The 16623-nt window shown below is 36.5% G+C and overlaps 1 protein-coding gene across 1 annotated transcript; it reads right to left on the bottom strand.

Moving 5' to 3' along the window:
* Positions 1 to 3399: 3399 nt before the first annotated feature.
* Positions 3400 to 13347, bottom strand: LOC121416593. The gene is made up of 7 exons (XM_041610085.1): positions 13234 to 13347; positions 10300 to 10355; positions 9809 to 9976; positions 9427 to 9483; positions 7856 to 7984; positions 5179 to 5307; positions 3400 to 4077 (listed from the first exon to the last, which is right to left on the bottom strand). Exons 2-7 carry the CDS (start codon positions 10330 to 10332, stop codon positions 4033 to 4035), a joined length of 561 nt encoding a protein of 186 aa, XP_041466019.1. The 5' UTR covers positions 10333 to 10355; positions 13234 to 13347; the 3' UTR covers positions 3400 to 4032.
* Between the last annotated feature and the right edge of the window lie 3276 nt (positions 13348 to 16623).

Here is a 16623-nt window from a genome sequence, read left to right as displayed (position 1 = left end):
GGAAGAGAAGCCCCAGACTCGCGTTGTATTGTGGAGACCGTCCGGGACAGCATGAGTTCTGAACAATAAAAAATGTTTGAAATGATTTCTGAAAAAAAATCAATGTCTCGGAAATTGCAGTATTGATTGTGATAATTGTATTATACGTACTATGCGAGGGAAAATTAAGGTGCTCCTATACACTGTAGAAAATATTGGGAATTTTCTTTTACCACCAAGAGGGTATGTGTCCAACCAATTTTGGGCAGTATTTTACCCAATGTGGGAAGCTCCATTAAGGTTAAAAATAAGCAGCAATTACTTTAGAATGTGCACAATTTTCATCACACTGGACAAATAAAATGCACCAGAGAAATGCCCAATGTTGGTTGAACACATAATTACCCTTATGGAGAAGAAGTAATATAATAATAATAATATATCAGAAGTAATAGTAGTATATGTAGTAGAAGCAGCAGTAGCGGTTGTGGTGGTAGTAGAAGTAGTGGTAGTAGCAGCAATAGTAGTAGTAGTAGTAGTAGTAATAGTAGTAGTAGTGTAGTAGTAGTAGCAGTAGTAGTAGTAAGAGTAGTAGTAGTTGTTGTTGTTGTAGTAGTAGTTGTTGTAGTAGTAGTAGTGGTAGTAGTAGTAGTAGTAGTGGTGGTAGTAGTAGTAGTGGTGGTAGTAGTAGTAGTAGAGGTAGTGGTGGTAGTAGTAGTAGTAGTGGTAGAAGTAGTAGCAGCAGTAGTAGTGGTAGTAGTAGTAGTAAATAGTAACAGTAGTAGTAGTAGTAGTAGTAGTAGTAGTAGTAGTAGTAGTAGTAGTAGTAGTAGTACGTCAAATAGGTGGTTATCGCGTAACATACTAACGCCCCAAAATTAGCTTTTGGACAAGGCCTTGTGATTGTTATGATGTTAAGCCTCTATCACACGCCTACTGAATGAAAAAAAAATACGTACAGAGGATATATACTATAGGAAGAGTCAGAATAACGAACGCATACATTATATTGAAGATAAATGCATAGTCATGGATTTACAGCATTATTGAAAATTCGACATTTTCGTGGGTGGGGACTCCACAAAAAAAAGAATACGATACAGAAGAAAGCTAAAGATGATGCTGTTCAGGATTGATTAATGTCCCCAGAAGATGATCCTTGTTCCGTGATTGATATTGGTCAAATAGATGTAATATGAATTTTGAATTACCTCCCTTGGTGATGACGTCACGCGTACGATGCGCACTTGTGGAGATGTCATGGTCTATTCCTTTGTGTTGCGGATCTTTATCAAAAGAAAATATGGTGTACATTATTCATCAGAAGATTATAATAAATCAGGATATAAATTCTGTTACATAAACATGTGTAGGCCTATGTGTGAGTATGGGTGTGTGTGAGCCGACAATGGCAGGGGCTTACATATTTGTTACCTATTTTTTTTAATAATTACAACGCCAAAAAATAGACATCACCTTTAGTTCGACGCCCCCCTCCAAGAAAAAAAAGATAATAAAACGAATTTTAGATAAATACATATATATATATGAATAATGGAAATAACATAGTGCGCTCATAATATAAATTACAAATTGAATTTATCCTTTATATGTGCGAAGTTCACACTTGTTTTTTTTTCAAATTCAACATTTTGAATCGCAGTAAGATAGTCCATCACATGAACACGCTCTTTGAACACACACACACAAACACTGTACAGGTACCACAGTGTGTAATTATCTGTACATAATAGACAAAGATTTCAATATTTTCAAAATCAATCCTATAATATTGCATGGAAAAACACTATAAAGAAAGACGTGTGACAATTGTTATAATTTCGAGCAAGAGGATCTCCCCCATCAGCGGCGTATTGCCATGCTTGTTGCTCACAAACCTATACACTGGGTGATTTCAAGTCCGGTGTTGGCCTTGGTGTTGACATTTGGATTGCTCCCCTTGCTCCAAACCTTATTCAGAGCTTGGAAAACTGATCCTTATCCCATTATTGACATTTCAATAACCAGTGAGTGACTTTTCAGGACCATCTTCATTTTATGTTTTGGAGTTTATATAATCGTGTAAAAATTGACATACCAACACCAAAAGGTGAACACTGAACCTGAAATCACCCTGTGTTAGCAGGCATATTTTCAACTGTTACCAAAATAAAAACATAATGAATAAGAGAAATATCAACTCTTTTTATAATTTATGCAGGCCTATAGATGCATGAATTAGAAGTGAAGTCTTCGGATAGTCGAAAGGTAAACAAGGCCGGCACGAAGATAATGGTCAATAAATTCGCCAAAGGTGCTTATTTTTAAACAAAGCATACCATTTTCTTCGTATAAAAATGGAAATTGGGATGACACCTATTAAAAAGAAATGCACTTACCTGTGAATTACAAGCGAGATTCAATATCATCAAGCAAGCCGAATGCTAGAAGAGTCAACGTTGGAGATGTCTTCGAAATTCGAAAGGTGGTCACGATACATTATCTTTTATGGCAAATTGTTTTCATATTCGCCCATGCGTTTTCCAGATAACAATGGGCAAGAACACTCTTGTGACCTTGGCATAGAAAAAGTCTATTATATTTCTTTCTTCTACGAGTTCTCATTAACACGTCATTCTTTTCGATATTATTGTAATTGCGGAGGCGGTGGTTCGAATGAAGGAAAATGCACCCATCTCAAAAACTATGTGGGGGGGGGGGGGTAACCACACCACTTCTAAATGTTCATTATGTCTGGAAATTAGATAGACCTAGTCTATTCTTTTTAGATCAGATGCGGATCCAGTGTTTTTCCAAGAGGGGGCAATTTTTTTAACAGCAAAAGTAAAAAGCCCCCTCCCCCAAAAAAGAAGGAAGAAAGAAGAACAAAACAGTCTTCACACTGCCGATGTTAATTTATGTCACGAGAAAGTGGACAAGCAAACAAAAATAAATGAAAAAGTATTCACTTGCGAAAGCACGACATATTTCCTAACTAGGGCTGTAAGGGGTTGGGGGGGGGCACAGGCCGGATGTGCCCATACCTCGATCCACCACTGGTTTAGATTGTGTTAGTGAAACCGCTTGGCAAAATTAAGCAATTACGAAATAAACATACATTTCTCCATTTATTCACCAAGAAATTATTAACCACCCAAGTGTGATAACTTGCAGGCGGTATTTCATCACCAATCCAGTTTATCAGAAACGAAACAAAGGGCAGTGCTGAAAACCTGCAATAAAAAGTTTACATTTGGAAATAATCCAGTAAAATTATATATTTGTAATATACCGACGCTTTTGCCACATTTATACAATGGTATAGATATACACCTTAAGACGCTGCATGGACTCTTGACATGTAAGAACAGTATAAGTCGGCGTTGAAAGTAACAATCAATTACCAGTAATGCCATTTTAAGAAATAAAGTAGGCCTGTCTTTAATGAACATATATAGATGTTAACCATCGAGAGTGGCCTTGAAACACGTGCATGCTTTGGGCATGGCGAACAATTAAAACAATGTGAAATTGCAAATCATCCATATATCAGGACTGGACTAGATTTTAAGTTACTTTTTGTATAAGCAATAATACCAACGAAAAAAGAGAGAATATTTGTGGTTTTCAAATATTCATGAACTGAAGAATAAAACAAAGAAAGAAGTGGCTTTTAAGACATACAGTTTGCGACACCGTATACTTTTGCGTTTTCGTCAGACCAATTTTAAATGTGCTTCGCCAATGTTCGCAAGATAAATATTTCGCAGTCACCAAGAGTGATTACAAACATGGCAATTTCTGGACTATATATTAATGAAGGAGCAGCTGCCTACCCGTGATATTACTCGATACAAAGCCATAGCTGTGTTACTATTAAATACATTTCATTCAAGTATTCATCAACTTTTTATTTTCTAAATTTCTCTGTATTATCACAACAAACTTGATATTAAAATGTACTTGATTTACAACTCATCGAATAATCTTTGAAATAGAGGCAGTCATATGACCCCCCCCCCCGGCCATCTACACAATCGGTGAACGAAGTTGCTATGACGTTTGAGGCCGCGGAATTCGGACTCGGTCCATGCCCGTCTACGAAAAAAAAGAAAGTGAAAAGAAAATGTAAATACAACGTTAATTTCGAATATTCAATTGTGTATTATCTTTAGTATAATCACGTTATTATTGGATTCTGAGATTTACGCACTGTTACTTTAATGGTACTATTCTCGTTTCATTTTTTCCTCAAGTTTTGTCAAATACATTTTTATTGTTTGGGTGGACTTATCCCACAAATTATACATTTATGCCCACTAGTAATTAGATGGCGCTAATGTACATGGGAATAGATTTCTTCTAAACAGAGGGGGCATATTAAATGGAAAGTTCACCCTGACAAAATATAGTATTATAGTTTATAGTACAAATAGAAAAGAAAAGAAGGTTTGAGGATAGTCCAATAAAAAGCAAACAAGTGATTCAAATTGTAATCATTTGATTTGTGACGTCATCTGCAAGAAGCACCTTTCCTACATATCGTATGGTAAAAAAAATCAACGTCATTTTCTCAGAAAATTAAAAATGGTTGCTACTGTACCTTCAGTGTATAAATACACAAATTATTTCAAACCCGCTCCATAAAAATGAAATGAAAAATAAATAATCACGAACACTTCATAAATGAAATTTATGCATTTTGTTTCACATATAACAAGGCCTAGCTGCTCGTTTATGACGTCACAAATAAAAAAAAAACCCTTGATATTCAAATGACTCTCTTAATCTTTATTGGATTTTCCTGAGACCTTCATTCTTTCTTCTGCTACTTTTGCGACATAGTTTTTGTCAGGGTGAAATTTACCTTTAAATGGTGATGATTATGATAATGATGATGATTCTAATCGTTATCATTATTATTGTTATTGTTGTTTTTATCATTAATATCATGATTGTCATTATGATTATCATTATCATTATGATCGTCGCCATGATAATCATCATTACCCATTATTACTATTATCATTAATACTATCGTCATTATTACTACTATTGTTATTATCATCATTATTATCATTTACCATCATATTTGATGACGTCTTATCATTAGTATTATTGTCATTATCAAGATTATTATTATCATCATCTTGATCATCGTCATTACCCATTACTATTATTATTAATATCATTATTTACCATATTTGATGACGTCTTTTTATCTGACGGTGAGCACACCCCTTTGCAACAATAGATCGACCCAACAAGCGATGTGACGAATCCGATCAGACTAATAACGGCTAGCACGCAAATAGGTACGGTGACGAACTGAAAAATAACAATGTGAAGAAAGCAAAATATTTTGTTATTACTGCCCATTGGCGGACCGTGACCCAAAGGAGGCAAAATAACGATTGAGGGGCACTGTATTTTTAGTGAACAATGCTGCTGCCCCCACACGGTTTGTTTCCTCCGGTCCGCTACTGCTACTGCCTCAAACCAAAACTCGGAAAAATAAAAATAGACGTTGTGAAATAATACAACAAAATCTGTACAAAGTAAACTAGTTTATTATGAATATTCTTGATTTTTTTTCATGAATGTCTCTTTTATATCGACTTAAACCAGTTTACAAAAACTCTGAGAAATGATATTAACAAAATGAATTATAATGGTGTAAAACAGTTTCACCAAATAACAATTAATACAGATCACCTTCCTTTAGTTGTCATGAATGTATTGCACATGAATTTATATACCATGCTAATCGGTGTACATAGATTACCCCCATTTTCCTCTGGTGTATAATAATAACAATATTGATTTGTTCGACATTGATCAGTGTGTCCCAGTGAAGCATTGTCGTTACAATTTTACACTCGTACATTTTTGGATAGGCAGATTCCTTGGCCTTGATTGAAATCAAAATCAAAAGAAAACGTTGAACCGTTATGACAGCCACAAACATATTATTATCATCACTGTTATTTCTACCACTGTTTACTACCAATATAATATCCTGGTGTAAATGATTTTCATCATGATTTATCAAATGGTGTTTTTACCATTTTAATGAGCATTCTCCTCCTTGTTTGTCATGTTTGTTGTTAGGCCTACACTGTTAGAAAACTTATCCTTAAACTAACAGAAGTTTCTGCAGCAGAGTCTCGAGAACACCAATAATATTACAAGATTGTGTAATCTTACATTATATCTTGTAAAATTCCTGGAAATTGTTATTTGGTGTTTGGAACCTTACACATTTCCTTACATAAAACCGCCTTTTCCCTTTTTTAAACAGACCTGCTCTGTTAAATTGCAGATAAAATCCTGTTTTATGAATTAACAGAATGATTTTGTTATTGCTTTATGCAAAAACCTTCCTTTCCCCCTGTAATTTTTTTTAACAGCGTACTATTTCTATTTTGATTGTTATCAACATTGAGTATTACCCCAAAACCTACGTAAAGCGAATGAGAAGAAACGTTGTATTTGAAACAAAACTTGATGTGAAGGATGTCCAGGCATTTTCCGTTTTTTTTATGCCAGCTATTTGGGGAGTAGGCCTACAGAGCATATCGCGATCTTGCCCTCCCTCAAACATGATCCCCAAGGGCGGAGGCTGGTTTGAGTATGGGGAGAGGGAACTAAAGTGATATTGGTGAGAGGGGGTGCATGAATCTTAGGGAGGTGGGACGTAACATGTTAAAGTAGTTTTGAAAATCAGCTGTTGATAGCAGAAGAAGGGTTACAAATTTCGTTTGATTTGATTTATTTTATTTAAACACAGTAAAATGACCTCGATCAGCCTATGGCTGGTTTTCAGAGACCGTGCAATATACAAAAATATAAGGAACAACAAATCATAACAAAGTAAAAGAAGTAAAAAAAAATCTATCTACAAAACGAAAGAGGATGAAACAAACAAGAAACGAAAATAAAAAAGAGAAAAACAACCAAAAAAAAAAGAAAAAAAAAAGAAAAACCCTCTTCACTTCATCCAGCTACTACTCACACAATCGCTACTCAAACCATATCCAGCTCATCTCATCTGGTTTACAGTCCTTTTCAGGACTTCATTCACTTTCAAGAAATGAATACCTCTAATTTCCTCTTTTGCATCCTTTCTCGTCTTTCCATTTCGAATTTTCTGCCTGTATTTCATTTCCCTTCTTCATATTACACATGGTGAACCGTTAACCTTCTCCACGTTGTAAACTCCACCATGCAAACCTACAAAGATCATCAAATTTCTCTTTGCCTACCAGTGTCGGAACTCTTGTGCCTCAGCGGGAGGGTGCAATGACCCAGTCTACACCCTTGATCTCCAATACATAAACCCCTCAAAAAAAGTTCTGCAACTCAAGTTTGAGTGCTGATAAATTTCTTAGTGTGCCATCATTATATGTAAAAGTGGTGTCATTGGAAAGTATGATTATTCCTCTTTACGATCATGTGTCATTTGTAATGCTAGTGTTATCATGAAATACACAGACATGATAAATATGCAGCAATGTTAGAAATGAAATGTTGCAAAATGCGTCGTTTCCCATAGCGAATTTCCATTTGTTTCGAGGATGGACCGAGTGCATTCACTGTCACCTACATGGTGGAAATTCTATAGAAATGGAGACTCTTGTTAGAAATCAATGCATTTTGCAACATTTCACTTCTGACTTTTCTCAATGTTCAGGGCGATTGCATATTTCATGATTGCATAATCACATCAAATGGCATGTCATTGTAAAGAGGAATAATTCAGCTTTCCACTGATACCAGTTTTATCTTTTATATTTCATTAACCAAAAAGATATCATCCCCCAAAACTGAGTTGCAAAACTTTTTTGAGGGGTTTAGATTAATGTTATATTCTTACCAAACACCCTCCACCGCAATCTCCAAAGAGTCCAAGCTGTGAGAACACAAAGATGTCATAGCAGTACCTTCCAAGTCCTGCCAGGCTGACACAGATGCATAAGACGCAGGAAATCATATAAGCCAGAATCTAGAAGACAAAAATAGGGATTAAAACAGTTTCTAGAATGACAAAGGTATCATGTTTTTATGACGTATATAAGAAAAAGAGTGCCTTATACAACCTTCTGGAAAAATTCTGATTTTCAATATTTTCAAGAATTCAAGCCGCATATACAGTAATTGCAATATGCATCACCGCTAATTATTTTCTTCACCTAAACGAAACAAGCAATTCAAGTTCCTGAGATCCAGAGGTGTTTTACAAAGTTTAGGTGTGACTTGAACATGTTGAAGTTATATTTAGTGCAGGAGCGCACCTGATGCGTCGCACTTCCTATTGACATGATTCTACTAGTGAGACGATGTCTTTTATTCAGCAACTGCACTGGCGTACAGATAGGGGTGGCTCCCCCCTAAAAATTAATGAATAAATAAATAAATAAAATGAAAAATAAACAATAAGAATAAAATAAATTAGGACGAAGAAAAATATCAGAGACAAAAAAGGAAAGAGAGAAGAGTAAAATTATTTCCTGAATATCAAAGTCAAAATATGTCTAAAAATATTTGACCTCACACGTTTCGCTCGCTCTCAATTTTTTATATTGATTTTAGGCAATACGCCACGTTCACCCCTAATTTTTACCGCCTTAGGTCAGCACCGCGCACCTTGGAATTCTAGTGCGAGTATAAGTCGTATTGAACTCTTTTGGAAACTCCCCAAGGGTTCTCCACCATGGTGAATGAGGAAGGAGATCCTAGACTGATATTTTCAAGTAATGCGTTGTTTAAAATGTAACTTTATGCATCTTGATATTTGTATCTCTAGCTTTAGCAGCGATCTTTAGAATAACGTATGAGTGAGAAAATTATTAAATTGTGAAAGGTTTAAATAAATATTCTTATAATATGAAACAAAACTGCACGAAAAACCGTAAATCTGAAAGCTATCCAATGAGGGGTTCCCTAGGGCTTAGCTTTAGGACCACTGCGGTTTATTTTATCGATGAGTTTCCATGTTTCGTTTTCGAGTTTATATCATTGCATCATATTTTTGTTCCTCTCTGTAATAATAATAATAATAATAATAGCGGCATATTTACCCAGGGTAGCCACTTCAGTTACGAAAACTTTTCTCCCAGCGGGCCCTGCTATTATTACCCGGCTTTAGCACGGCTACCTTGATCGAGCGATCGAGCATTCGAAGAATTTTTTCCTACCGGGTACCCATTCACCTCACCTGGGTCGAGTGCAGCACAAAGTGGATAAATTTCTTGCTGAAGGAAATTGCACCATGGCTGGGATTCGAACCCGCGACCCTCTGTTTCAAAGTCCGAAGACTAATCCACTGGGCCACAACGCTCTGTTAATGTTAATTAATATCCCCACAGTGCGGACTGCGGAGTGGGTGAAGAGAACTGTGGAAATATGAATGAAATATGATAGAAAATAGTTTTTGACAAACCTTACCATGCATCTCAATTTCGTCATTGAGGCAAATCCGAGAAGGGCAGTTATTAGGTACACCTGCGACATTATACATACAGGGAGAAAAGAGGATTTAAAAGCGAAATGGCCATTTATTCAAAAATATGCATCAAACATGTCAAATTCAACACACATTTCTGTACGCCCAAGTCTCAAATTATATATATTTTTTCTCTGTCTCTCGTTTTTTTTGTGTAGAAATGCATGCATTTAGATTTAGAACTTTATTACTTCAGCCTGTATTATTTGGAGTGGAGTAATGCTACCTATTGCAACTAAAACTCTCTCTTGCAGTAATAGCAGTGCCGTTTTAATTTTTATTTTGTCTGCAGTTTGTTAGCATTAAAAAGTCTCTGTTACTCACCCCACTTTCAATGAAAGCAATGATCTGATAAGCACTGGGCGGATACAACATCTTAAGCGGAATGTATACTATGCCACCGCAGAGGGCGGCACCTATCGCAGAGAGGATCAGAATGACTGCTGTTGTGACAGCCGCACAGACACTGTATTTTGTTGCATCCCGTGAATGCTGCGTGTGGGGGAAAAACAAAATAATGTTGATTTTACGGTACATTTTCGGGGAAATGAAGTTTCTTTGTGTGTGTGCTTTGCAAAAACTAACTCTTAAACGAACCCATCATCATTTAGGTTCACAATGAATGTATCAACACATCCGTACTCACTGGCGGCGAACAGCCCTTATTTTCTTCCATAGCACATTGGGTAAATAATAAAAAAATATTTCCAGATTTTACAAATATCATGATAGATAACAATAGAATCATCCTTTTTTGTACTTTCCCTTACTGTACAGATTTGACAAACTTTCCAAATCTTCAATATTTTACTTACCGAAGCACCCTCTTCTATGGAAACTGGTTCCATTTTGTCTCAACTTCACATGGAACCTGCTTGAAAGAAGTAAATGATAAAGGAAACAAGATATTAACTTCTTGTTGAAAATATATGCCTAGTTGTGTCACCATCTATCTCTCCACATAACACGATTTAATAATAATTATACTTGCTTATATAGAACTTAATACTTACTTTGTCAGAATCTCTGAGCGCTCTACGGTATATGCAGCATAATTACACTGGCTTTAGCAGTGCAGCTGTGACGCGCGCTGCGTTTTAAGAAATAGATTCCTGCCAGGTACCCATTTACCTCACCTGGGTTGAGTGCAGCACATTGTTGATCAATCTCTTGCTGAAGGAAATTACGCCATGGTTCGGATTCGAACCAACAAATCTCTGTTTCAAAGTCCGGAGACTAATCCACTGGGCTACAACGCTCCACATTTAGTAAGTGAGAGAAAGCTTGCACGTGACTGGTTTAAAGAATGCTAATATGAATATAAAAAGCAGGGTCAACTTTCCAGTCTGAAAGCTTTCATTGGAGAAGAGACCCTGGACCCCACTGGAGAACAGAACTGCTATGCCAAACAGCTCTGAAATGTAGGTTGTGTTGTGTTTTTTTCCAGAACAAACAAAATATGTGATTCCCTACGGCTTAGCTTTAGGGCCACTGCTGTTTATTATATCTGGTAAAGAACACTCATTCAAGTGATATAACCTTGTTCTAAAAATAAAGGATGGCAATTTTGGCTTATTTTCTCTTTTTCTATGGGACAAATGCTTGATTTTCTTACACTGTTAGTTTCCAATACAGCTATTCATCTATAATTTAGCTCTTATGTAAATTTCATTCTTTAGATTAGTTTTTGTCTCACCTGCGTAGCAGAGTGAGACTATAGGCGCCGCTTTTCCGACGGCGGTGGCGGCGGCGGCGTCAACATCAAATCTTAACCTGAGGTTAAGTTTTTGAAATGACATCATAACTTAGAAAGTATATGGACCTAGCTCATGAAACTTGGCCATAAGGTTAATCAAGTATTACTGAACATCCTATTAGGGTTTCATGTCACATGACCAAGGTCAAAGGTCATTTAGGGTCAATGAACTTTGGCCGATTTGGGGTATCTGTTGAATTACAATCAAAACTTTGAAAGTTTTTGGATCTGATTCATGAAACTTGGACATAATAGTAATCAAGTATCACTGAACATTCTGTGCAAGTTTCAGGTCACATGATCAAGGTCAAAGGTCATTTAGGGTCAATGAACTTTGGCCGAATTGGGGGTATTTGTTGAATTACCACTTTTAAAAGTATGTTGGTCTAGTTCATAAAACTTGGACATAAGAGTAATCAAGTATCACTGAACATCCTGTGCGCATTTAAGGTCACATGACCAAGGTCAAAGGTCAATGAACTTTGGCCATAATGGGGGTATCTGTTGAATTGCCATCATAACTTTGCAAGTTTATTGATCTGACTTTTGAAACTTGGACATAAAAGTAATCAAGTATCACTGGATATCCTGTGCTAGTTTCAGGTCACATGATCAAGGTCAAAGGTCATGTGAGGTCAATGATTTTTGACCACATTGAGGGTATTTGTTGAATTACCATCCTGTAAAGTGTATTGGTCTAGTTCATAAAACGTGGAAATAAGAGTAACCAAGTATCACTGAACATCCTGTGCAAGTTATAGTAGTTTTCAAAGTCAGCACTGCTGCTTTATTGAATCGCGTGATGCAGGTGAGACGGCCAGAGGCATTCCACTTGTTCTTAATTAAAAATAGAGATTGAAAAATGAAAATTTTCTTGCCATCTTTCTTTCCAATAGAGGGCGTACAAAAATGCCCAAAATTCACGTTTTTGAGCGCTCTGGTGAATACAAAAATTATTCCCAAGTTACTAATGAAAAATAAATTGCAACTGTATGGAAAGTAGTCATTTTGGTCACAAAAGTGATATTTTAATGATTTTCTAAAGTGTGTGGTATGTACAGCATTGGCATACCAGTCCTACCAGTAGATTCCCCACAGGCAGGATGGTTGCAGTGATTAAGTGGTATAGAACGCAAAATTAATGCAAACGCATACCGTGTAGGCTTGCTTTATACAACCAGGATATCTTATCTATGTGAATCAAATTTGAAAGGTGTGTTAGATAAGAAATTTGGCTGATATTACACCTAACATTGGTAGACAGAATATACGACTTTGGGTCCGAAACGTCCACGACATAACTCGAAAAGACAGTTGTTTCTCTTTCTCTCTCTAAAAAAAAAGTTGAAACAGTAACATATTTAAATTATCTTATTTCGATTTCTAGTATGACATACGCTAGGGATGTAAAGATCATATTCCTAAGGCAGATGTATTACAAACACGAGTTCCTCAGAAGATCCACTATGCCTTTACATTCCAAATAGACATTTTAACCACTTTTAATCTTGCCATAAAGTAGTTTGATCAAAGTGTTTACTCTTCTTTGATAGGTTTTTGAAATATTTTTCAGCCGTCTAAATGACAAGTAAGAAACACCAACACGATCGCGGCAATTTACCAAACATTGCCCGAAAGGTCTGGTCACACCGCCCGGGTGCGCCCGAGCGTTGTTGGAGCGGTCGTGGAGCGGAGTGAAAAAAAAATCGTCACCGCTCGCTACCGTTCACCAATTTCGATTTCGATCGTTGGTGTTTTTGTTTTCGATTTTTTCCCCAATTTTGTGAGCGAAATTCGACCCTCTTTCCCTACCGCTCCACGACCGCTCCAACAACGCTTGGGCGGTGTGACCATGCAGGCCTTAAGTTCAATAGGCCCACTCTTTATGCTTTGACAGCACGTGATTTTATCTTAGCTTATGCCCACCTTGGTCGAACATTACATGGGACAAATGGTTAATATAACGTAATCATACAAATTACATTACACTTACCCTTCGCGAAAGGATACCGAGTCCACAGATTACGATTCCTTAAATATTCCGGTCCAAACTTTTCTCCTTGCTCCCGTGATACCCTTTTTCACGTTTCACTAGATCTTGAAGAAACGGTTCCACACCACCATAATTAAGGATGGGGACTGTTAACCTCCAAACAGCCTAAGTATCTCTGATCAAAATGTGATAACAATTCCATATAATCGGTCATCTAGATCTCCGAAACCCTTCCGCCGACTCGATCAAGATACCAGGGGCCGATTGCACGAAAGGGTCTTTGCAAGAACCGTCTTTCGTGTCGCCCATTTATTATGATGCGCCATGTGAAACGCATTTTAAATAAATTACCTGCAATCATATTTCATTCATCCGTTAATGTAAACAAAATATTTGTTTATAAAATGATGTGATATATAATGAAATTGTCTACAAATTGATTTAAATGCTAGCTAACAAATTTTATTTGTTTATAATACATTTTAGAAATACCCCACATACAGCGCATTATAAAAAATGGGCGACACAAAAGACGGTCCTTTGAAAGACCCTTTCGTGCAATCGGCCCCTTGTTTATACCAATTGAGCTTATTGGTTGATGTTTTCTATAGTTGTTTCTAACTGGAGGGCTCCAAGTACATCCAACAAAAGATAATGCATACAATGGCACAGCAACGCAGCTGGCTCATTGCGTAACCCAATGAAAAAGGTATTTTATTCTTCTATGATTGAAGATTCCCTAAAAGATTGCTCAACTGTATCCTGTTTAAAAAAAATGTGTAGGGCCTACTTATTTATAATGGAAAATCTTTAAAATTACCAGGGTCTGTGTCTGTGTGTTTATGTTATTTGCATTTATATCTGCTGATAAAGTTTGTGTTTTGTTAGTTTTCTGTTTCTAATTGTAAATTTTGTCAATTCTACTGTCTTGGGGGCCATTCCCTACAAGCACTTTGCTTTTTTATGTTCCTAGCCAAATTTGTACCATTTATTGCATAATTATGTACACTGTATGATTTGTATATACATATTTTTATGGTTGAATAAAATTCAATTGAATTGAATTGAAATAGTTGCAGTGATCTGAAGGCGGATGCATAATTTGAGACCTTATGATGCAGTCACATATTCCATACGGCCGCCTTAAGCCACCTTATATCCGGTCACACCCCCCCAAAAAAACCCGACTAAAAACCGATCGATGGTATGTCATTGAAAACAAACAACCTTACACAGCAAAAACTGTGGCGTTAACCCATGTACATAGAGGACCACACCAGTTATTTTACACCGATGTTAAATTGGTGGTGTTAGTTTTACACCTATAGGTGTTATTACAACACCTATGGTTGTTACATTTACACTCTTTGGTGTTATGTTCAATCTCTAGGGTGTTATCTTAACACCTCAGGGTGTGGTCCTCTATTAACATCAATTGGTGCCAGTTTTAACACCACAGTTTTTACAGTGTATGGTGTTGGTTAGACTTGAGAAATAGTCCGGCAGCCCAGGGGGTTTATTCAACCGAAAGCCGGACAAGCAAATGACCCTATAGCTGGATGGTATTGACCCTGAAGTTTACAAAAATGCATTGCTGCCGGGTTCTACGCGTGGTCTTCCATCCGAAATGACGTAATATATGACGTCACTACAAAATGACCCTATTTTACCATTTTTCAGACATTGTACACATAGCATGAAGTCAAGGGAGAATATCTCAGCCAAATCATGCTTGTTTTGTATGAAACTTTCAAAATATATTGTTCAAGTAGTGCACAAGTGATATGCAAAATTTCACGCACATGAATTACTGTTTACTTATGCAAATTACGTAATGAAATTTGCATATCATTAGTTTTGGAGATTTTGTCGCATAAAAAAATTGTCGAAATCGATTCAGAAATTCATTTTCTTTTTTTATGTACTTTATTTGATGTATTTCCCCTCAAGCATATTATCATTCTCTTCATCTATATCTCTACTTAAAGAAAATATATAACAGTAATGAAAATGACATTATAGACTGTGATTTCAGCCCCCTTTTCAATATGGTGCGCACATAGAAATCGTGCGTTTTTGGCCTATTTTCACCATATAGCTGAGGTGTGCGAACGATATGCCTACTTTATTGATGTTTCCTGCATTTTGCATGATATTAAATCGTCCAAACAACATATTTTCCTCTTTATTATGTCTCTGCTGATAAATCAATGATTTCAGCAAAGATTGATTGCCCACTGGGCAGTCTATAGGCTACGTTTTCAGCCTAGTTTTCAACAACGAACCTATACCATGTATGACTGCATCGTTGTAGTCGAGTCGGACGTTTGGAAAGATTTTTGGTATTTGCCTGAAGTGTCTAGTTAATGAATTTTGATGTTCCCTTCCCAAAATCGTGTCCAACGGGGTTCAAAATTGATATCTTTGGCGGCCCTCTTGGACTTTTTTTATATGAAAATCAATTATTTTCATATTTTATTGCACAAAGTCTGACAATGGGACAATCTTAAATCAATACGCATTTCACTATGATTTGGATAGTAGAAATCGGTTGAAATTGTTTTCTGAATAGTCCGGTTAATATATTTAAAAAAAAAATTCATCAAAAATTTTGAACCAAATGTTCATGTGCATTGACATCTATCTGTTTTATCTTGCATCCGATCGCCTTTGTTGATGTGCCTAACATGCAGAAATGCATGTAACGTGCTTAGCGATCGATAGAAAGGTATGTATTACTTGTATCATGTGTATGAGGGTAAAAGGCGTTTTCTACACAAAGCAATTTTTATGATAATTAAATCTCTTGAAAAAGATAGAAGTTCGAGGCATTGCTCTGCATTTTCATTTTGCATGCAATTACTCTCGGGCACCTTAAAGCATAGTCCCACAAGAACCAGTAAAATGTTACATACAGTACCACACCATTATCCATAGCTTGACTATTATGATATCGTGCTTTTCGGAGCCCCCAATGTGGTAAAATTTTGTTTTGAGTATGTAATTTTTTCCTTTAAATCACTTAGAGACAAAAGAGTAGGCTTTTCTCTATCAGCTACATATAAAGAAGTTGGGGCATAGCAAAGCCTACCCCTCAGGGGGCTGCCAAAGTCACCCAATCTTTTTTTCGTATCTTGCCAATTTCTCGGAAAATTCGTCATTTTGGAGAACCATTGAGGCAAACAGTGTTTCTGCCTTGCGGTAAAGCCCTTGTTTTTGTTTTGTAACCACATAAAGATGACAAAGTAGGATCTTCTTTATCAGTTACATATAAAGATGTGGTAGCACAATGAAGCCTTCCCCCTTCATGGGCTGCCGAACTCTTCCAACTTTTATGTCTATTTTCATTCTTTATTGTAAAAAATGCAGTGTTTGAGCCCCCATTCAGAC

This window comes from Lytechinus variegatus, chromosome 6 (genome assembly GCF_018143015.1).
Source record: "Lytechinus variegatus isolate NC3 chromosome 6, Lvar_3.0, whole genome shotgun sequence".
NCBI classification, from domain to species: Eukaryota; Metazoa; Echinodermata; class Echinoidea; order Temnopleuroida; family Toxopneustidae; genus Lytechinus; species Lytechinus variegatus.
The sequence above is the reverse complement of the archived record's forward strand: the minus strand, read 5'-3'. Positions and strand labels throughout refer to the sequence as shown.

What these genes read in the sequence shown, in the direction of transcription:
- LOC121416593 (XM_041610085.1), bottom strand. Translation starts at nt 10,332, where the DNA reads ATGGAACCAGTTTCCATAGAAGAGGGTGCTTCG. An exon ending in TGACGAAATTGAGATGCATG is followed by an intron (nt 7,985 to 9,426) that starts GTAAGGTTTGTC and finishes TTTGTCTTCTAG; the next exon opens with ATTCTGGCTTATATGATTTC. An exon ending in ATTGCGGTGGAGGGTGTTTG is followed by an intron (nt 5,308 to 7,855) that starts GTAAGAATATAA and finishes GTTATTTTTCAG; the next exon opens with TTCGTCACCGTACCTATTTG.